Source organism: Astatotilapia calliptera, chromosome 12 (assembly GCF_964374335.1).
Source record: "Astatotilapia calliptera chromosome 12, fAstCal68.1, whole genome shotgun sequence".
Taxonomy (NCBI): Eukaryota; Metazoa; Chordata; class Actinopteri; order Cichliformes; family Cichlidae; genus Astatotilapia; species Astatotilapia calliptera.
In genome coordinates, this window is record NC_137433.1 from 31,667,621 (window position 1) to 31,689,796 (window position 22,176).

Here is a 22,176-nt window from a genome sequence, read left to right on the forward strand (position 1 = left end):
GTAAATTTATGATATTTCTTCTGTAAGTGGTATTTATGCAGAATGGAAGCACAAAGTGTCAGACCATGTAAAGTTACAGAAGGCTAAAGTTACACAGTCATCATCAACTACAAAAAACTGCAGCAGGAGCTTTGTGGCTGAGCAGCTCATGTAGGTGTGATGTTGAGGTTGCCCTGTGTGTGTGTATTTTTACTTTTGCATGTCACGTAATTTGCTGTGTTCATGGGAGTTAAGAATAATAGTAGAATAACTAATTGGACAAGTAAAGTCAACAAATAAAACCCATGTGAATGACTTAGGATTCCTTTCAGAATGGGTTTGTTTTGAAGTTTAGAAATTGTTAGCTGATTAATTAATGAAATTTCTTTTTACATATTCTGAAATGTGAAGATTTGCAGTTTTGACTCTTTAGACTGAGTTATATTTAATTTTGGGGCTGATGGTCAGACTTTCAGCTCAACGACATCATCGTGGATTCTGATTGAATTTGTGTGATTTTCAAGATTTTATTCAAATGCAGCAAACAAGAAAATAGAGCTGAATTAGTTAATCTGTTAACTAATTGTGATCAACAGCAAACTTAATATTAAAGTCACATTCAGAGGAAAAGTTACAAATATATTTTACTAAAGTATTTTCAGTTCATTGCAGTTTTACATGACATCACCTTTAGCTTAACATAAATTGGGGTCAGTTTTATAAACTAACAACTTAATAAAATAAAACAATATTTAGTTATATTCCTCAGTACTTTGTATAATTTAAACCCAGTATGTAGCAGTATATTTCTGCAGTGTGAAAGTGCTTCTAACTGTGTGTCTCCGATCAAATCTCCCTCACGGTCCTCCCTTGCTAATTGGCCAGGCTACGAGGGGGAGTTCTGCCAAATCGATACGAACGAGTGCGCCAGCAGCCCCTGCCTGAACAACGGCGAGTGTATCGACAAGACCAACGCCTTCCACTGCCAGTGCCCCACAGGTGAGGCTGCCGTACCGCTGTGGAGGGGGGAGGAGGGAGAGGGCGTGGGGCCAGGGGGCACAGAGGCTGATCTTGCTCTGTCTCGCTCTCTTCTCCTCTCAAACACAAACACACACACACACACACAAACACTGATCTGGACGGGCACTAATCCCAGCCCTGAGGCGAGCTTATGCTGGCCCGGGTAGCCCCGCACATACGCAGCAGTTGAGGAGAAGCGGTAAAAGAAAATCTATAAGGAAAGGCTTGAGGAAGTTTGAAGTTTTTGAACAAGTTTGTTATCCTTTTTATCAAGTCTGATGATCGAGCAGAAACTAAGCAAGGCTTGTGATTGCAACTGAGAACAAGAGAGAGCTAATAAGAGAAGGCAGAGCTGCTGCCACAGTCTGTAAAGTGACATTTTCTGTGTTGTGGTTGTAAATGAGGTAGTTCTTCAGCCTATTTTGAGGTATGTGGGTGTTTTCAAAACTCATACAGGAGCTTCACTGTTTGTACATGAGGTATTGATGTTTTGTTCAGGAGCAAAGGAATGCAACTTCTGAATATTGGATAGAAAAAAAGATAGAAGAGAAAGGAAGGATCTATAGACTCCCCAAATGTGTTTTTGTTTTGCATTCTTTCACTGGGATCATTGAGGTGGAAGTGATTTTTTTTTCTTCTTCTTTTTTGGAAAAGGAAAATAGCAGAGCTCAGAGTTGGGTGGATCAAAGGCAGTCTGGGTGGAGGAGAAAGATTCCTCCTGTTGAGAGAAAAAGAAAGGAAGAAGGAAAAGCAGAAAGAAAAAAAAGACATCCACAACAAGAAAGCTTTGGAATTAATAGAGAGAGGGGGCTACAAGAGTGAACACAAGAGCTTAGCGCCTAAGAAAACTCGTTGTGTGTGACAGTGAGCGAGGGCTGTGTGAGGAAGCAGCACAAAGTGGTGGTGGAAGTGTTTTTTGGGAGGGTGTGTGGAGAAGTGGGTAGTGTTGAGATGCATGGACCGTTATGCCAAAGCAGGAAGGGTAGAAGGGGGGGAGGGGTTTTAACCGCTCTAGTTGAGATGTAAATTTGTCCCTGTTGCGAGCCAGGCCCAAGGCGAGGGTCCCCCTTTTCATTTCTGTACATGGAATAGCCATGGAAACCCTGCTGAGAGCCATTGAAATGTCTGATTCCAGCAGTCTGGGGATAAATCCCGCTTTGGCTGCTGAGGTGTGCGATGTGCACGGCCCTGTGCGTGGTTGCATCTCCGCTTTATCCTTTGTGTGTGTGCATACTTATGCATCTGGGAAAGAAAATCTTTTCATTAATGTCAGGAGTGCTGTTGGAGAACAGAACAGTCACATTCCTGTTAAGAAACATGCAGTTTGTACCAAGGACTGTTGTTGCTGCTGTAAACTCACAGTCCCTATCAGACTGCAAACTGTCTTGATTTATAGCACTTTTCAACACTAAAAGCACAAGTAATGCCAAAAATAACAACAACATCTCACATAAAACACCCTTTTGTACCGTTCAAATCTTTACATACATACAGCAGAAAATATCCACTTGGTATTGTGCTGTTTTTTAATAAGCTTGGAAATTTTGAAATAATAGCTTTAAGAGTTAATTCACACTTTTCTTTTTTCACAGATCTGTGTCAAGCTTTGAAAAAAGTAAAAAATAATATTTTGCTTGCCATGCTATAAAAAATCCCATTGACTACTTGGAAATTTTAGCCTAAATTATTCTTTAAATGTATGTTTTAAAGGCCACTTAAGTAGACTCTCAGCCTTAATTCATATAAGTTATATCATATAAGTAGCACAAAATAAAAGCTGGAGTGTCTAGTTTTCTAATTTTTAAAGTAGCATCAGCTTTAATCTGCTATCGACATAGTTTTGGACTGCATTGTTCTGAAAACTTTGTTAGCAGTGTCTACATTTTAGTCATCACTTCATCCGTCTGATTGCAGCCAGTTTGGGGAAGTATAAATGCTTCTAGCAGAGTCCAGTGGGAGAAATCAGCTTGCAGCTCTCCACACAAATACTTCCTCACTGGATTATCTACAACTGGTCTTTCTTTAGCTTTAAGCACCTGTATGTTCCTGTGATGTTGTGGTGATGGGGTGGGAGGGAAGTAGAACTTTTTATCTCTTCATCACCCTATTAGTCTTTGAGCTGTGACAAACAGGAGACGAGGAGGAAATATCTGAGAATAAGTCCAGGAAAAACAAGAAAGCCTACTGGTTGATTTTGAATGAACAACACTTTGAATACCGGAGGTTCAAAGGTCAAGCTAGCTCTTTTTGGAGGCGGGCAGGGAGTAGAGGGGGTAGTGGGGAAGGGGTGAAAGTAAGACAGGAGAATATGCATTGTGATGGAAAGGTTTTGGGGGACAAAGAAGGCAACAGGCTCAGTTTGGTGCTGCTTTGAGCAGACAGGAGGGCCTTTGTCTTTCACCCCTTGGTCAGGAGGCCTCCTAACTTTCATTCTTTCCTCATTTCTCTCCCTCTCTCCCTCCCTCCCCTATTTTAAATGAACCGATTCCCCCACTAGCTCCTCTCCCTTTGCCTCTGCTCTGAAAAGAAGTGAAAGGAGAAAATGGGGAGCTCGTAGTGCTTCACAGTTGTTAATTAACATGCAGATTTCTGATTCGCTAAGAGCTCTTATAACATAGGCTCAGGATTATGAGTGTGGCTGGTTTAAAATGAGATGTCTGTACACACACACGCACTCATTCACACACACACACATGCGCACAATAACAGCTTTTTGTTGTTTTTCCAGGCTTCAGTGGGAACCTCTGCCAGATAGACATTGATGAGTGTGCCAGCACGCCGTGCAAAAATGGCGCCAAATGCACAGATGGACCCAACAAATATACCTGCGAGTGCACTGAAGGTATTCACGCTTAACATAAATTATAATAATTGTAAAAGGAGCCAAGACCTTTAAAATATAACAACATTTCACAAATTAATGTGTCAGTTAAAACAGACATCAACTCTTTTTCCTAGGTTACACTGGGAAGCACTGTGAGACAGACATAAACGAATGTTACTCCGACCCTTGCCACTATGGCTCCTGCATTGATGGCCTGGCCTCGTTCAGCTGCCAGTGCAAGCCCGGGTTCACCGGTCGGCTTTGTGAGACCAACATCAATGAGTGTCTGAGCCAGCCGTGCAGGTACGGAGGCACCTGCCAGGACAGGGAGAACAGCTATATCTGCGTCTGTCCCAAGGGAACAACAGGTAAGGATCACACACAGGAGATACAAGCGTAACATTTTACCCCTCAGCCATAAAAAGGCTGATGAGATATTGTTGTCACTCCACTGGCAGCATGGACACTCAAGTTTGTGAATGCAATAACGTGAAAACAAGGCAACGTAGGATTGATAGCACAGCTGCATCTACTAAAAATCTTGGATGAGTTTGAATCTCAGTGACCTGAATCTTAAGGTCAAGTTTTCTAAAAATCTTGTGAATGCAAAAACTCAAGAAGGAAGTCACCTAGGATTTTCACATTTATACCATAAATGTTGGGCACCAGTATTTTTTTTTTAATCTAAAAAACAACTTTCTTCCAGGAATCAACTGTGAAACCAACATCGATGACTGCAAGAGCAATCCCTGTGATTACGGGACCTGCAATGACAAGATCAATGGCTACGAGTGCGCCTGTGAACCTGGCTACACTGGTAAACTGGAGTTCATAGTTCTATTGATTTCAATATAGGAAACAGGAAACAGGAAGTTGTGATTCAGATCATGGTTGCAAGAAGGAACACAGTAGTTTTGAAATAACTCTAATGAATCTTAGAGTTTGATTGTTGACTGCATGTTAAAACATCAGATTTAAAGAAAGAAAACAAATACTGCAAATCAAGCAGTATGAGCCTTAGACATTAGCTTCAGTACTCTGATGTTAACATGTAGGCTCTTGTTTGTATTTTCATACATTTGTAGTCACTGCAGTAAATACGATCCAAGGTAGATATGATACAAGATGCCTTTGTATCATAGCATCTGTCACAGATATGGATAACATCCAGAAGAAATGTGCATTTATTGACAGTCAGTTTCTGAGATATCTCTGTAAATGGCAAAAATCAGAAACATCTCAACTCCCCATAGATATTAAGCACTAGCTGTCCTAATACCATCGGGGACCCACTATGGATTGATTGCAGAAAACCCTCCTGGGGACCCTGCATGAGTAAAACTGCTCTGGGCTCTATATGGGCTAGCCTACTCGTTTTTACTTTGACTGTTTTAATAACTCTAAAAGAGACTTTGAGGCTGATTATGTTACACTAGGAAATTTGCTGTGTAACAAGTGCAAAGGTGATAACCCAAAATCCTCCCAGGAGAATGGGAGGGAGATGGTGATACTGAGGGAAATTGTGATAGTATAAGTTTTCTATTTTTCCCTGATCTGGCAGGAAAACCTAGAAAACAGATTTAACCTAAACTAACAGGTTTCAGCCTAAATTCTGAATGAGGTTAGATTTTCCAGATAATGGCTTGCTAGATTAGTGGAAATGAATAATCAAATTTTCACAACATCTTTCAAAATATGCAGTTTCCTGAAAATTCTTTGATTTTACCACATTTTTCTGATATATTACACATTTTGTGTTTGAAGGAACATAAAAACTCTTGGATCATTCCAGATAGAGGATTTTTTTTAGTTTTCCAAAAAAATTAATTTCAAATAGATTAAATCTAGTGAAGATTGATGTTAGGATATTTGTTGTTCAAATAGATAAAGTGGAATTGCATGATCTTTGGTTTACTGCCACAAACTAATGCACTGGAAAAGCCCATCTTTTCCAAATATATAGCCAGGTTAAACATAACATCTGTCTGAAGTAAAAAGTGGGCAAACGAGTGCTTAAGGTGCAGCATCAGAGGATTCAAAGGTCCTGATGGGGAGGGTGACAGATGGCGAGCGAGTGCGCACGCTCCTCTGAGGCTCGACCGGTGTCACTTTCCAGCTCCACCCTGTCCCCAACCTGCTGCTGTTCGGACAAGCAAGCTGCCCTCCCGCACAAAGAGAGGACACACACACACTCTGGCACACAGGGCCAGTGGGGATTTGAGCAGGAGAAAAGATTCCCTGAAAGATTCCTGAAAGTTGAGCTTTTAAAAGCTTGGAAGCCGGTCCCTGCTTTAAAGCTAAATGGGCTGCCTTTATGCTACGCATGACACGGGCCTGAATGGCATCAACGCTTCAAGTCGCCGACAAAGGCCGCCTTTAAAGCCGTATGTTTCTGGAAATTGATACATTCGCTGTGTTGATATATAGACTTGATTGTGTGGAGGCTTTGTGTGCAGCTGTTCAGCGTTTTCATGTAATACATCAAAACTGTTGGAGTGTAAAAATGATTGCAGTGATTTCAGCACCCATCCTTTCACTGTTTATAAACTCATGGAGACTCATGATGTCAGGAAGTAAAGCGAAATATCTGTTTAGGTGCCATGTGCAACATAAACATCAACGAGTGCGCGAGCAACCCCTGTCACAACGGCGGCACCTGTATCGACGGCATCAACAGCTTCACCTGCCAGTGTCCAGATGGTTACCATGACACCACCTGTTTCTCCCAAGTCAATGAGTGCCTCAGCAATCCCTGCATCCATGGTCACTGCGAGGACAAGATAAATGGGTGAGGCGGTCTATAAACATTTTTCAGGGGCAGGGCAGTGACAATAAACAAGTTTCCCCAGATTTCCAACAAGAAATTTTTTCCTTTATCGATGATGTTTGTCTTTTACTCCTCGTCAGCTATAAATGCCTGTGTGACTCTGGCTGGAGCGGCAAAAACTGCGACATCAATAACAATGAGTGTGAATCCAACCCGTGTATGAACGGAGGCACCTGCAAGGACATGACCAGCGGATACGTCTGCACCTGTCGCATGGGCTTCACTGGTCAGTATTTGTTAGCATGTGTCGATGAGCTTCGTTTAGTGTCATTCGAACCGTACAGTTTCACTGCTAACCACCACTTGAACTGAAATGTGTTTAATTTATTGCATGCAGGACCAAATTGCCAGAACAACATCAACGAATGTGCCTCCAATCCCTGCCTTAACCAGGGGACCTGCATTGACGACGTTGCAGGGTACAAGTGCAACTGTATCCTGCCTTACACGGGTATGAAAATATTATTGAAAATATTTGATACACCCATGTGTTGGCCTGGCGTTCTGGCATTTCCTTGCTGTGGGAGACAGTTTCCACCGGCTGTTGGGCAAAGAGGAAAATGTGTGGCGGATGAAATAGCTCTTGAGTAAAGTTCAGCAGCAAGACTTCCTCAGGGCTCAAAGACACCAAACCTCTGACTCACTGTGCTCCTCTGTGATCCACAAGCATCCGTGATGGGAGCTGGGAAACATTTTAATGTCATTTTAATGTCATCTGGCTTAGTATTTAATCAAACACATAACCATGGGAAGTTTAAGGGCAAATTGTTCTTATATTTGTCTTGTATATTTTTTTGGAAAAATCCACAGCGCTTTGAATACTAAAAGACTCTTGCTTGGCTTGGGGTGGGAACGGGTTGCTTGACACATTTCCTGTTTGCCTGCTTCCTGTCTCACAGAACAGCAAATGGCTTCACAATGGCCGGAAACTGGAGCCGACTTCCTGTATTAGCAGTATGTTATGGAAACAGATAGGGAAATATCTCCACAGGCCTCAAATACTGACAGAACATGGCTAAAATCTTCTGATAGCATTGATTGAAAGATGATTCTGTGTCCATTTGGATTGGGTTATCTCCAAGTTCATGACTCCTGCGTGGTATCACATAGTGACAGATAAATGTTAAACAGAGTTTAATTCAGTTGACGGTGTATTTCTTTCTTGCGTTTGCACACTACAGGAGAGAACTGTGAAACTCTGATGGCCCCCTGTAGCTCCAAACCCTGCAAGCATGGAGGACTGTGTCAGGAATCAGAGGACTATCTGAACTTCTCTTGTGTCTGTCCTGAAGGATGGCAAGGTAATTATTAATGTCTGCATATATGAGTACCTTCCAGGAATGAGTAAGAGGTCATAGAAAAGGTCAAAAAGGACTCAGAGAGCAGCCTTTTTAGAGAACAGAAGTACACATGTAAATGTTAAATGTTAATTTAATACAAACATTTCTAATAAGAGATCCTTGGATTGTAATCAAGATGATTATGTTCTTAATTTCATACTTACTGTGCCAGCATTTGAAGAAGTATATAATATTTGCTTTCTGTTTCCTCTCCTAATCCCTTCTAGGTCAAACCTGCGAGGTGGACATCAAAGAGTGTGTGAAGAATCCCTGTCGCAATGGAGCAACCTGCCAGAACACTTTGGGCAGTTACCACTGCAGCTGCAAACCGGGCTTTACCGGACGCAACTGCGAAAACAACATTGACGACTGCAAGCCCAGTAAGTTCATCAGTCCTTCTCCCTTTATGTGTTTCCTCTTCGTGTCCATTGATGAAAGTGCACACAAGCAGCACAATAAGAACATAAAGTTGAGTCTAATGCTTCCACCTGCAGACCCCTGTAGCAACGGAGGGCTCTGTAATGACGAGGTGAACGGCTTCCTGTGCACCTGCCCGGCCGGCTTTCGCGGAACAAGGTGCGAGGAGGACATCAACGAGTGTGAGAGCAACCCCTGTAAGAACGGAGCCAACTGCACTGACTGTGTCAACAGCTACACCTGCACCTGCCCGCTCGGCTTCAGTGGCATTCATTGTGAAAATAACACTCCTGACTGCACTGAGAGGTACAGAGCTCACAGAAGGTTTTGTTTGCTTGATTTAAACCCCACAGACATTGCCACTGTGTCATTGTGAGTAATCTCTTCAAGATCAGCAGGTTCACTTTCTGCGCTTTGGAGTTGTAATCTTTGTTTTCTTGTCCACTACTGCCCCCTCTGGTGAAATATTGATATACAACAGTAGGTTTCAACATAGTAGTTTGCTTTTACATTAAATTAATGTGTAGCTCTAATGTTTTTTGCAAAAATGGCCGAAGCATTAGTTCTGCTCTATTCAGTCAGTTTTAAAATGTGTGAAAAAAAATGTGTGGGGAAAAGTGTGAAATTGAAGTAGAGCAATGCTGCAACAAAAATGTTTGTTCTGGGTGAACTTTCTGTGAATCAGATATAAATTTGCCTGCAGCTCATATAATGAGAGCTGTATTGATTTACTCTCATTTCCCTAAAAAGCTGTAGAATATTTTAACCCTAATTTGATGCGCTGACGTCTGTTATTTTTTTCCCTACAGCTCCTGCTTCAACGGTGGCACCTGTGTGGATGGCATCAATGCCTTCACATGTTTATGCCCACCAGGCTTCACCGGGAGCTACTGTCAACATGATATCAATGAGTGTGACTCCAAACCCTGCCTGAATGGCGGTACCTGCCAGGACAGCTATGGGACTTACAAATGCACCTGCCCACACGGTTACACAGGACTAAACTGTCAGGTAGGAGGAGCTAGTAGAACAAAGTTATTCTGATTGTCTTCAAGGCTCCCTGCGTTTTAACCGTAAAATGAGCAAATTACATCTGTCTGGCATATTGAATTGATAAATAACATATGCATACTGCATTAACACCGCACAGTCAACATCTGTTACTTTTATTATGCTTTTCAGAACCTGGTTCGTTGGTGTGACTCGTCTCCTTGTAAAAACGGGGGAACTTGCTGGCAGACAGACACCACATACAGCTGTGGGTGTGAGACTGGATGGACGGGCCTTTATTGTGACGTCCCAAGTGTTTCCTGTGAGGTGGCAGCCAAACAGAGAGGTGAGAGGTTTCAAAAGCCTTGTTATGCCAGGTGTTTTTTTTAACAATGTTTAGCCTGTTAAACTTAGAATATCACGTCGTATATTATTTGCCGATTACTGACAAAATATAAAGAATTTTATTACAACACTTCCATCATCTTTTGCTATCCATTTAGGAGTCGATGTTGCGCATCTTTGTCATAACTCGGGTCAGTGTCTGGACGCAGGAAATGTTCACTACTGCCACTGTCAGGTGGGATACACCGGGAGCTACTGTGAGGAGCAGGTAGATGAATGCACACCGAACCCGTGCCAAAACGGCGCCACCTGCACCGACTTTCTGGGCGGATACACCTGCAAGGTAAAAACTGCGAAGAGAACGTTTTTATCCCTTTGCTATCTATGTTCAGATTTGTTTTTATGTGTCTATTTTTTTACATAAATTTGGTGCACCATGGCACATATGTACTGCATTTTTTTCAAGTTTAGTATGTTATTTATATTTTATGGCAACTTTTGGTTGTTCTAACAAACATTACTTGGAGACATTTATAGTTAAACACATTTCTTGTGGTGACTGTATAACTCTAGATGTGTGCTTCTTTGCAGAAATATTTTTACTCTTAAAACTACAACTCATTAATATATCTTCTATATTATATGATATTAACCTGCTTTTTAACTAACTGTCGGAGGCATTCAACTAAGAAGTGGTAATTGTAGCTGTTCATTGAATTTAAGTTTAAGGCAGACATCCTTTCTGCTGCAGTCCTAATGAAGAGGTTTGCTTATAAATAGAAAACAAACAGCTTGGTTATGTTAATCTTCTCCGGAGTAAAGGATCTTCTGGCCTTGGCAGGATGGAGGCCAGAAAACAGCCAGGTAAACAAAAAACATCTTTGTTTCATGTCAGACATCGATTAACTTTCCCCTCTCTTCTCTCGCTGTCCCGCTCTTCCTTCTTCCTTCTATTCCTCTTTCGTCTTTTATTCCCTCTCTTCCTCAGTGCATGCCAGGATACTTGGGGACCAACTGCTCTGTGGAGATCAATGAATGTTTCTCCCAGCCGTGCCAGAACGGGGGCACCTGCATTGACCTGATCAATACCTACAAATGCTCCTGTCCCCGGGGAACCCAAGGTCAGCAGACCCCACGCACACTCCTCCACACCTCTCTGCCTCTCCATTCTCTCCTACTTGTCTCCACGCTTCATTAATTAGGGCTTAACAGCACCCCGGGCATAAAAGCTCCACCTCCCGTCTTGGCTCCATCTCTTCCTCTACTTGTCAAGTACTCTATTGATTTTTCTCTCAGACATGAAGGGAGCGTGTGTGTTTTAGGTCAGTCTAAAGTGGCAATAGAGTTGGTTTTCCTAAAACAGCCTACATGTTGTTGGAAATTTGAAGATTAAAAAAGTTTTTTTTTTTAAACAAATTCAGGTCAGTATTTAAAAATGGTTCTAAACGTCTTGACTTTAATCATTTTTGGTCAGTTTCAAGGTCTGGTTTAACCTAAAGCCATTTACACTGGAAAAGCAGAGCACTTTGACTCTCTGTTTATTTGTGGACTTTTTAAATCTGTTTTTGGATCTCTGAAATCTTTTCTTACTCGAAACATTAAAATGTTACTATATAAAACTCTTCATACAACATGCCCTGATGTATCTCTTCAAACTTAACTACTGTTTTTTTTTATGTCTTTGTAGACATGTCTATCTTTTTGTTTTTCAAAGTCCAGACCTAATTTCATACCCTTTATCCAAAATTTCCTCTATAAAGGGACACTAATATCTGCAATTTACTGGAAAATGACAGAATAGAAAGCAAATGACCTGCTGACAGTTTGTTAAAGTCATAACCGCTTTTGGTGATTCTCAAAATGATATATTGTTCATGTTCTTTATTTAAATGAATGCACATTACTTAACATTGTTGATTCCCCCTTACTCTTTCATTGCAATCTTCAGGTGTTCACTGTGAGATCAATGTGGACGACTGCACTCCCTTCACTGACCCAGTCACCAAAGAGCCAAAGTGCTTCAACAAAGGCAAGTGTGTGGATGGAGTCGGAGGCTACCACTGCATCTGCCCTCCGGGATATGTTGGGGAGCGCTGTGAGGGAGACGTGAACGAGTGTCTGTCAAACCCCTGTGACCCGCGTGGAACGCACAGCTGCATCCAGCTCACCAACAACTACCGCTGCGAGTGTCGCACCGGATACACGGGTAAACAGCTTAGAGAGTATATTAAAGAGTTTGAGGGGGGATATGTTAGCCTGCCTTTTTGGCTGGTATTTTCTTTGCACTCACTGTTTAAACTGCCCTCATCATTCAGTTTGCATGTTTGTACTACACACAGCATATAAAAGATGGACATAACCAAAGTGAGATCAGCCGTTTAAAGTTTATGGAAGCTTTGAGTTTCTGCTTTTCACCATTGCAAATTTATCTTTTTTAAAGCAAACTTTTGGACAAGAGAGTAGCAATGATCAGATTATGCTGCCTTGGTTAACAAGATGAGCTATTATTAATTGAGTTGCTAATTTTGATTAGCTTAAACCATCCATCCATCCATCAATCTTCATCCGCTTTGTCCGGGGCCAGGTCGCGGGGGCAGCAGCCTAAGCAAAGAGGCCCAGACCTCTCTCTCCCCAGCCACCTCCTCCAGCTTGTCCGGGGGAATACCAAGGCGTTCCCAGGCCAGCCGAGAGATATAATCTCTCCAGCGTGTCCTGGGTCTGCCCCGGGGCCTCCTCCCGGTGGGACATGCCTGGAACACCTCACCCAGGAGGCGCCCAGGGGGCATCCTTGTCAGATGCCCGAACCACCTCAGCTGGCTCCTTTCAATGTGGAGCAGCAGCTGCTCTACTCTGAGCCCCTCCCGGATAGCCGAACTTCTCACCCTATCTCTAAGGGAGAGGCCAGCCACCCTTCGGAGGAAGCTCATTTCTGCCGCTTGTATCCGCGATCTCGTTCTTTCGGTCACTACCCACAGCTCGTGGCCATAGGTGAAGGTAGGGACGTAGATCGACCGGTAAATTGAGAGCTTCGCTTTTACACTCAGCTCCCTCTTCACCACAACGGACCGGTGCAGCGTCCGCATTACTGCAGCTGCAGCCCCAATCCGTCTGTCGATCTCCGGCTCCCTTCTCCCATCACTCGCGAACAAGACCCCGAGATACTTGAACTCCTCCACTTGTGGCAGGAACTCATCCCCGACCCGGAGTGGGCACTCCACCCTTTTCCGGCTGAGAACCATGGCCTCAGATTTGGAGGTGCTGATCCTCATTCCCGCTGCTTCACACTCGGCTGCGAACCGCTCCAGTGCGAGCTGGAGGCCTTCACCCGATGAAGCCAACAGAACCACATCATCTGCAAAAATCAGAGATGAGATTCTGAGGCCACCAAAGCGAAAGCCCTCCGCCACTTGGCTGCGCCTAGAAATCCTGTCCATAAAAATTATGAACAGAACCGGAGACAAAGGGCAGCCCTGGCGAAGCCCATCACCCACCGGGAACGAGTCCAACTTATTGCCGGCAATGCGAACCAAGCTCTTGCAACGGTTGTATAGGGATCGAATAGAGAGAGAAGAGAGAGAAAAAAAAAAAGAACTCCTGGGTCACCTGTATGGAGAAAAAAAAAAACAAACAACAAAAAAAACAAACAGAGGAGACAGCAAACAACAAAGAGCAACATAATAATAGAGAAAACAAAGCACCATCACAATAAACTAGCTAGTCATAGATATCAATATTTACTAAATAATAAACGATATTGTGCAGCACGCAAGATAGACAGCGCACAGTGTGCTTTGAGGCAGCAGCCAAGAAAGCTTTAGTCCGCGTCTGTGAATACCCATGTGTGCATACCTGTGTGGATCAGCATGCTTGCATTCCAAAGGTTTCTCCACGTAATGATCTGCTAGGGAGTGTGGGGGGGCCACAGCCCCGTCCTCCAGGGTGTGAAGCGGGTATGGAGGAGATCAAAACTCCAGACATCCAGAGGCCCCCAGAACACAAGAGACCATGGAAGACCAACAGAGGGGCAGCCGCGCCACTGTTCCAGTAAGAGCCGAGGAGAGTCCCAGATGAGGGCTCGCCCAGCAGCCGCGGAGCAGAAGTCAGGGGGAGTTGCAGTGACGCGCCCGTGAGCTCCGCCGGCCCCCAGCTGTGCCTGAGTGACCGAGCCCCAGGCCGAGAGGCCGGGGGCACCCCACCTCCAAAGGGGGCCCGAGCGAGCCCCAGGCCCCAGGCCCCGACAAGCGGCCGCCAAGGAGTGAGCCGGTGTGTACCCGGACGCCCACCCCCAGACACAAAGAACCACCAACACACCGACACCTGAGGGAGTCCGCCACCGGCAGGGGAAGTGGTGGTGGGTGGAGATAGGCCTCCAAACCTTGGAGGGCCTGAGGTGTCCCCAGAGAGGTCCCCCCTTTCTTAAAGATGGGGACCACCACCCCGGTCTGCCAGTCCACAGGTACTGCCCCTGATCTCCACGCAACATTGCAGAGGCGTGTCAACCAGGACAGCCCTACAACGTCCAGAGCCTTCAGGAACTCGGGGCGGACCTCATCAACACCAGGGGCTCTGCCACCAAGGAGTTGTTTAACTGCCTCAGTGACCTCGCCCCCGGAAATTGGCGGGTCATTCCCCTCATCCCCAGACTCTGCTTCCTCCTCGGAAGACGTGTCAGTGGGATTAAGGAGGTCCTCGAAGTATTCCTTCCACCGCCTGACAATTTTCTCAGTCGACGTCAGCAGCGCTCCGCCAGCACTATACACAGTGCAGGTAGAGCACCGCTTTCCCCTCCTGAGACGTCTGACGGTTTGCCAGAATCTCTTCGAGGCAGTCCGAAAGTCTTTTTCCATGGCCTCTCCGAACTCCTCCCACACCCGAGTTTTTGCTTCAGCCACTGCCCGAGCCGCATTCCGCTTGGCCTGTCGATACCTGTCGGCTGCCTCCGGAGTCCCACAGGCTAACCAAGCCCGATAGGACTCCTTCTTCAGCCTGGTGGCTCCCTTCACCTCTGGTGTCCACCATTTGGTTTGGGGATTACCACCACGGCAGGCACCCACCACCTTGCGGCCGCAGCTCAATGCAGCAGCTTCGGCAATGGAGACTCTGAACATGGTCCATTCGGACTCAATGTCCCCAGTCTCCCTCGGAATGCTGTCGAAGCTCTGCTGGAGGTGTGCGTTGAAGATCTCACAGACTGGGGCCTCTGCTAGACGTTCCCAGCACACCCTCACTATGCGTTTAGGTGCACCAGGTCTGTCCAGCGTCCTCCCCCGCCACCTGATCCAACTCACCACCAGGTGGTGATCAGTTGACAGCTCAGCCCCTCTCTTTACCCGAGTGTCCAGAACATATGGTCGCAGGTCTGCTGATACGATTACACAATCGATCATCGACCTACGGCCTAGAGCGTCCTGGTGCCACGTGCACTTATGGACACTCTTATGTTCGAACAGGGTGTTCGTTATGGCCAAACTGTGGTTAGCACAGAAGTCCAATAACAAAGCACCGCTCTGGTTCAGATCAGGGAGGCCGTTCCTCCCAATCACGCCCCTCCAGGTCTCGCTGTCGTTACCCACGTGAGCATTGAAGTCTCCCAGCAGGACAACAGAGTCTCCAGGTGGAGCACCCTCCAGCACCCCCCCAGGGACTCTAAGAAGGCTGGGTACTCTGAACTGCCACTCGGCGCATAAGCGCAGATGACAGTCAGGACCCGTTCCCCGACCCTAAGGCGCAGGGAACAAACCCTCTCGTCCACCGGGAAAAACCCCAACGTACCGGCAGCAAGCCGAGGGGATATTAGGATACCCACCCCAGCCCGCCGCCTCTCACCAGGGGCAACTCCAGACTGAGACAGAGTCCAGCCCCTCTCCAGGAGACTGGTTCCAGAGCCCAAGCCATGTGTAGAGGTGAGCCCGACTATATCTAGCCGGTACCTCTCAACCTCACACACTAACTCAGGCTCCTTCCCCACCAGAGAGGTGACATTCCATGTCCCTATTGCCAGTCTTGGCAGCCGGGGGTCAGTCCGCCAGGGCCGCCGCTCCTGGCCGCCACCCGGCACACAATGCACCCGACCCCTATGGCGCCTCCTGCGGGTGGTGGGCCTGCGGGAGGATGGGCCCATGTCTCCTCTTCGGGCTGTGCCCGGCCGGACCCCATGGACTAAGGCCCGGCCACCAGACGCTCGCCCTCGGGCACCCTCCCCGGGCCTGGCTCCAGGGCGGGGCCCCGGTAACCCTATCCCGGGCAGGGTAAACTGTTCCCTCGGTGTCCTTTTCATAAGGGTCTTATGAATCGCTCTTTGTCTGGTCCCTCACCCAGGGCCAATTTGCCATGGGAGACCCTACCAGGGGGCAAAAGCCCCCAGACAACATAGCCCCTGGGATCCCTGGGACACACAAACCCCTCCACCACGATAAGGTAGCGATTCAAGCTTAAACCATGCTTAAAATAAAAAGTACTTGCCAGAACAAAATAACAGGCAAAATGAATGTCATGTTGTGTTCAATATTATTTGCATGTAGCAACTGAGACCATAGTCTAATCAGGAAAGTGTTTACTGAAGTCAAGTGAAAATCAAATTGCAATGATGCAAGATGCAGGAGTCAGTCCCTGCTGCTGCACATCTTTTATATACAGTGTTTGTTGATCTAAAACGTACTGGTGTGACATTAACCTTACAATTATAATGAGGAATGAAAATGAAATGACAAACCTTTTTGTGTGTGACACCTCTGTAGGTCAGCGTTGTGACACTGTGTTCGATGGCTGTAAGAGCAAACCTTGTCGTAATGGAGGCACCTGTGCTGTGGCCAGTAATACACCACATGGCTTCATCTGCAAATGTCCTCCTGTGAGTACACACTCTCGGAAATATACACAGACCTCTGTCACTCATAAGAAAGTTGTAATAAAAGAGCAAAAATTCCTCTTAATATTATCTAAATGTTGACTGTAACTTTTAAAAGAGACATACAGAAGGCGATGTGATGCTTCCATAATGGGAAATATACTTTTTTACTAATATTTGATCTAAATTAGCCCTCTTGGCTTTAATCATAGATAGCCTGATATTGGCTTGAATTTTAGTTTTCAGGAATAAGACAGATTGCTTATATTCATATCAGTCTAATTTATTTAATATATAATAAGCATAAATCATATATATTATTCTTCCTGTAGGGCTTTACTGGCTCCACGTGTGAATACGACTCCCAGACCTGCGGCAGCCTTCACTGTCGCAATGGAGGCACATGCATCTCCGGTCATAAGAGTCCCACGTGTCTCTGTGCTCCATTATTCACTGGACCTGAATGCCAATATCCCACTGACAGTCCCTGTTATTCGAACCCCTGTTACAACGGTGGCACGTGTGAATACACCTCAGAGGAGCCGTACTACCACTGTGAATGCCCAGCTAACTTCAACGGCCTCCGCTGCCATATCCTGGATTACAGCTTCCCGGGAGGGTCTGGCCACAACATCCCGCCACCCCCAGTGGACGTCCCCTGCGGGATCCCGCAGTGTGAAGAGCGCAAGTACAACAAGCACTGCGATGTGTCCTGTAACAACCATGAGTGCGGCTGGGACAACGGCGACTGCTCGCTCAATTTCAACGATCCGTGGAAGAACTGCTCGGCCGCTCTGCAGTGCTGGCGATACTTCAATGATGGGAAGTGTGACTCACAGTGTGACAATGCTGGATGTCTGTATGATGGGTTTGACTGCCAGAACTTGGAAGGACAGTGCAAGTAAGTGTATTTAAGTGAAATAAGAGTTAGCTTAGCTTCATAAAATATCCAGTTAAATATCTTAAAATCTATTTGTCTTGCTTGGTGTGCTGCTAATTAGATGCTGAGAAGAACAAACAGGATAGAGAACTACAGTGATAAAACTGTCTTTGATACAACAGTTCATTATTTTCCAGTAGAGCTGTAGGTAGTTTCTGTGTCATATACTTCTTCTTTTAAGCATATATGTGCAATTAAGAGATATTTAATTGGGCCTTTGCATCCAATTTTTTTGCAGCCCTCTCTATGACCAGTACTGCAAGGATCACTACGCCGATGGCCATTGCGACCAGGGCTGCAACAACGCAGAGTGCGAGTGGGATGGCCTGGACTGTGCCAGCAACATGCCTGAGAAGCTAGCCGTGGGCCAGCTGGTCCTGGTTGTCCACATCACCCCTGAACACCTCCTCAATAACTCCTTCGGCTTCCTGCGCGAGCTGAGCCGCGTGCTCCGAACCAATGTGGTATTCAAGAAGGATACAAAGGGGGAAATGATGGTCTACCCATATTATGGGAACGAACATGAGCTGAAAAAGTACAACGTCAAGCGTTCAGTGGACTCTTGGTCAGAGGTTCCTGGCAAAGTGCTGAATGTGGTCAAGAGGAGCCTGTATGACTTGGCTGGTGACAGCAAGAGAGCAAAGAGGGAGCTGGATCATTTGCAGATCAAAGGGTGAGAAGGCATTTCTGAAAATATTTCAGTCATTAACCTGCAAATTGTTCAGATCATTTTCTTCCATTATCTGTCATTTTATATGCTCATCTTTGTTTTTGGATTTAGTTTTTTCTTTTTGGGGGGGTTTAAGAAGATTTTTATTTCTTTGCGGAAGCTAATTAGATTCAGAAAAATGATAAAGTCTGGAGTCACTTTGTGTTTTCTTCACTCTCTAGTTCAATTGTCCACTTGGAGGTGGACAACCGTCAGTGCTTCCAACAATCCACCGAGTGTTTCCAGAGCACAAGTGATGCTGCAGCGTTCCTTGGGGCTTTGGAGTCCAGTGGCAAACTGGATGTACCTTTCACCATTGAAGCTGTTTACAGTAAGTATATTTAATAGGTATCTGCATGACTTAAAAAGTCTGTATGCATTCTTGGCTTTCCAAAAAATAGAACTCTCTATAAAAAAATAAAGCAAAAGCAAATTTTGACTGCAGCTTGTCAAATTCTGGACACTTTTTACCAAAGATATTTGATCTAAAGCAGCTGCTTCATATTTTCATATATTGTATGATGAAACTTTTCTAATCAATGTACACTCAATGGAAAAGTCTATTGATTTTGTGTATTTTCCATACTGTTAACAAATCACAAGAAAAAAACAAAGCCATCATTGACTCCTATTAAAAACGTAGTGGGCCTCAGGTTGTACTGCATATTTCTTTATCAGGCCAAACCTCCACTTGAATAGATTTGATGTAGCCTGCAAAGCCCAGGCAAATATTTTTATTCCTAAAATTTCAAAACTTCTTGATTAACATGTAAAAAACATGTTCATTTATCTCTGTTCATGTATAATTGTTGGTTTAGTCTTTTTTTTTTTAATTGGATCTTTTTATAAACGAAAACATAAAATCGACTACACTCCTTAAATGTTGTATGCAAATACAACATTAGTGTATCTTACACACTGGTAATCATTTTCATTTCTGTGCAAACCCAAGGTTTCTTGAAGACAGTCTAAAATGTAAAACAGGATCGCACAAATTAGCTTGATTGTTTGTAAAGTAAAATAAATGTCATTAGTAGTATGAGGACTAAAACATGAAAAATCACTGATGGGGTTTTTTAAGGCCTCGTGGTGTCCACACGCACAGAACATACTCGGATTAGACACATGCTCTTTCATGCTCACGCTCGAAGCAAATGTATCCGACGTGGCCTCTGGTCGGGTCCTAACCTTACAACTCTTTGATTGTGTATTTGTTATGCAGCCGTGAACAAATGCAGTTGTGAATCTCTTGGCCTAAACAATGAGTCCTCCCCTTGGTGTAAATCCAATGGCTTGAGGCTCCAAAATGGTTAATTGCCGTAAATCAACTCATCCAACCTCCCCCCGCCTCCAAAATCACATAACATAACCGTATCTGTCTGTTTCTCAGACATGTACACATATACGTCCACGGATATCACACTCGCACACATGCACGCACACGCACTTCATCCCACAGTGTGAGGGGCTGCTGCAACCTTCACCTCGCTGAATGTAATACCAGGACTTAATGTATCTCTGAGGGTTTAGGTTGGGGGAGTTTATCATTTCAAAATCGTTAGTGGAAAAAAAGAGAAGGGGAAAAATTGATCGGGAGTGTGCTAGAAGTTGGGAGTCTTTGTTATCTCGAAAATCCTAATAAATCCTTCGTCTTTACAGCTTAAAGTGCGTGCAGTAATTTGAAGTTCATTAATCCCCCTCCCTTTTTTCTCTTAAAGAAGAAATGGTAAAGTTGTCTCTTGGTACCCTGGGCTGAAAAGAGAGAGAGGAGGTGGTGGTGGTGTACTTTTCTCCCCCTTTTCTTTTTTTTTTTATCACGCCCCATCCCTTTTTTTTCTTTTTTTGATGAAAAGTGGTTAGCAATTCTGATTATTACTGAATAGATAGAAGAAGCTAGCTTTACAAACGGTGAGGATCGTCAGTCCATTTCAGACACTGGCTGCGTTTTGGAGTGGGATCCGCGGGGCGAAGGAGAGCCGGACTAGCTCTGCTCGAACACTCAGGCTGATCCTGGGTGTCCCGGTCCAGCGGTCCACATCTTGTCCTCAGCCCACTGTGAACATAATGTCCATTTTCCTACCAGGTGGCGTGGAACCCGAGCCACCACAGGTTTCCTACCTAATCTACTTGGTACTGGGCGGTTTAGGGATGCTGGCCTTCCTTGGACTGGGAATGGTGGCTGCCCGAAAGCGCCGTCATGAACACGGGCGGCTCTGGCTTCCCGAGGGCTTCAAGACCACAGATAGCAAGAAGAAGAGACGTGAGCCTGTTGGAGAGGATTCGGTGGGATTAAAGTAAGTTTACATTTATTCGGCACTCGCTGTCATTTGGTGTGTGTTTCTTTGCGGGTTGGGTGACGGGCCAGTTCTTTAGGTAAAAATTTGGAAAAATGGGATTTTTCTCTGGATCATTAATGATAATGATATAGCAGGTTTACGTGTGAATTAATTGACTTGTTGGGGCAGAGGGGTGTGGTATGAAATCAATCAATGCTTTTGTTTTTTCGGCATCGCTACACCATTAATGGTGAGTGGCTTGTATGAGACTGAAGCAGTGGAGTACGAGGATTTTTAAAAGGTTTTCTGCTTCATCACAGGCCAATGAAAAACACCTCAGACATTTCTCTCATGGATGACACCCACACTGAGTGGGGAGAAGACGAACCTTCAGATGCGAAACGCTTTAGGGTAAGGAACTCTGACATAACTAAAATATAATGATTATTATTATTATTATTATTCAATTTTACAGTCTGAGCAACTATTTCATAAGACATCTAATTCTAGGCTTTGAGAGAATTGTTTGTGTATTTTTAAATGTTTAAAATAATTTTATGATCTTTTTATAATACATTTTAAACTTTTTTTTGTTTTTTTCTAATTCGATTTAAAGTCAGTTTCAGTTGTCTGACCTCCTGCTGTCCCCGTTTTAACAGTTTGATGAGCAGGCTGTGTTGGATGCGGACGACCAGACAGACAACCGCCAGTGGACGCAGCAGCACCTGGATGCCGCTGACCTGCGCATCCCATCTATAGCTCCCACACCCCCTCAGGGCGAGATTGAGAATGACTGCCTGGATGTCAATGTCCGCGGTCCAGGTGTGTTACGAACCATAGATATTATTTATATTGGCGGGACCTCTTATCTTTAGGTTATTTTTATTGCGGATGACTTGGTTGTCTTTATATAAACCATTAAATTACAGAGACTACTAGATATATATATGTATATGTATATGTCTTTTTTTTTTGCCTTTTTTCTTTTTGCTTGTGAAATACAGAACTGAAAAGTCTAGGTGAGGGAACTGGGAGAGGAAAATCCTTCGGTAGTGTAAAGCTATTACTGATATTTGAATGGATCAAGGGGCAAAGAACTTTTTGAGCACACATTTCTAGTAGTCACACATTTTTCTGTGTGTGTTTTTCTTGTGTAAACTTGTGTATGTGAATTGATTAATATCTTTTCTGGGCGAACATTTCACATTTCCTAAGGATGTGTGTGTTTTTTTATGTGTGTGCGTGCGTGTGTAATTGCGCATGTAGGAGCTGCTAAAGCTCCATGTCCTCAGGGTAAAGGATCTTCTTCAAAGCAGCTGGCTGGAAGCTAGATGCCTGGGGGAAAACACTGATTCCTGATCAGATTAATCATTTGACCAGTAATAGGCCTCTGTTTTCTTTTTTTTTCTTTTTTTATTCTACATTACAAAAACCAATGAAGGCATCAGATGCAAAAACCTAACTTTGTACTAAGTGGCAAATTCCCTGAAGAAAAGCTATGAAAAATCAAAGTAACAGGTTTAACATCTTGAGAGCACACTTTTCCCCCCGTTGCGGATCGATGCACTTGAATCGACCAAATCTGCGAGATCTGGGGCTTGCTATCCTTTTGAAGAGGAGAAAACCTATCCAAGTCGACTGACTGAGCCGCCTCTCACAGCC

General features: G+C 44.5%; 1 protein-coding gene across 1 annotated transcript in view; it reads left to right on the forward strand.

Moving 5' to 3' along the window:
• Window positions 1–22,176, forward strand: part of notch1b (notch receptor 1b) — a 43,827-nt gene that overhangs the window by 17,469 nt on the left and 4,182 nt on the right. The window contains exons 9-30 of the mRNA XM_026186396.2: window positions 865–978; window positions 3,728–3,841; window positions 3,958–4,191; window positions 4,530–4,640; window positions 6,419–6,611; window positions 6,731–6,876; window positions 6,988–7,101; window positions 7,832–7,951; window positions 8,218–8,370; window positions 8,485–8,713; window positions 9,217–9,418; window positions 9,590–9,743; window positions 9,901–10,085; window positions 10,731–10,863; window positions 11,691–11,948; window positions 16,480–16,592; window positions 16,922–17,490; window positions 17,768–18,202; window positions 18,421–18,569; window positions 20,322–20,532; window positions 20,835–20,925; window positions 21,174–21,336. Coding sequence (XP_026042181.2) covers window positions 865–978; window positions 3,728–3,841; window positions 3,958–4,191; window positions 4,530–4,640; window positions 6,419–6,611; window positions 6,731–6,876; window positions 6,988–7,101; window positions 7,832–7,951; window positions 8,218–8,370; window positions 8,485–8,713; window positions 9,217–9,418; window positions 9,590–9,743; window positions 9,901–10,085; window positions 10,731–10,863; window positions 11,691–11,948; window positions 16,480–16,592; window positions 16,922–17,490; window positions 17,768–18,202; window positions 18,421–18,569; window positions 20,322–20,532; window positions 20,835–20,925; window positions 21,174–21,336 — 4,191 coding nt within the window. The remainder of the gene's footprint in view (window positions 1–864; window positions 979–3,727; window positions 3,842–3,957; window positions 4,192–4,529; window positions 4,641–6,418; window positions 6,612–6,730; window positions 6,877–6,987; window positions 7,102–7,831; window positions 7,952–8,217; window positions 8,371–8,484; window positions 8,714–9,216; window positions 9,419–9,589; window positions 9,744–9,900; window positions 10,086–10,730; window positions 10,864–11,690; window positions 11,949–16,479; window positions 16,593–16,921; window positions 17,491–17,767; window positions 18,203–18,420; window positions 18,570–20,321; window positions 20,533–20,834; window positions 20,926–21,173; window positions 21,337–22,176) is intronic.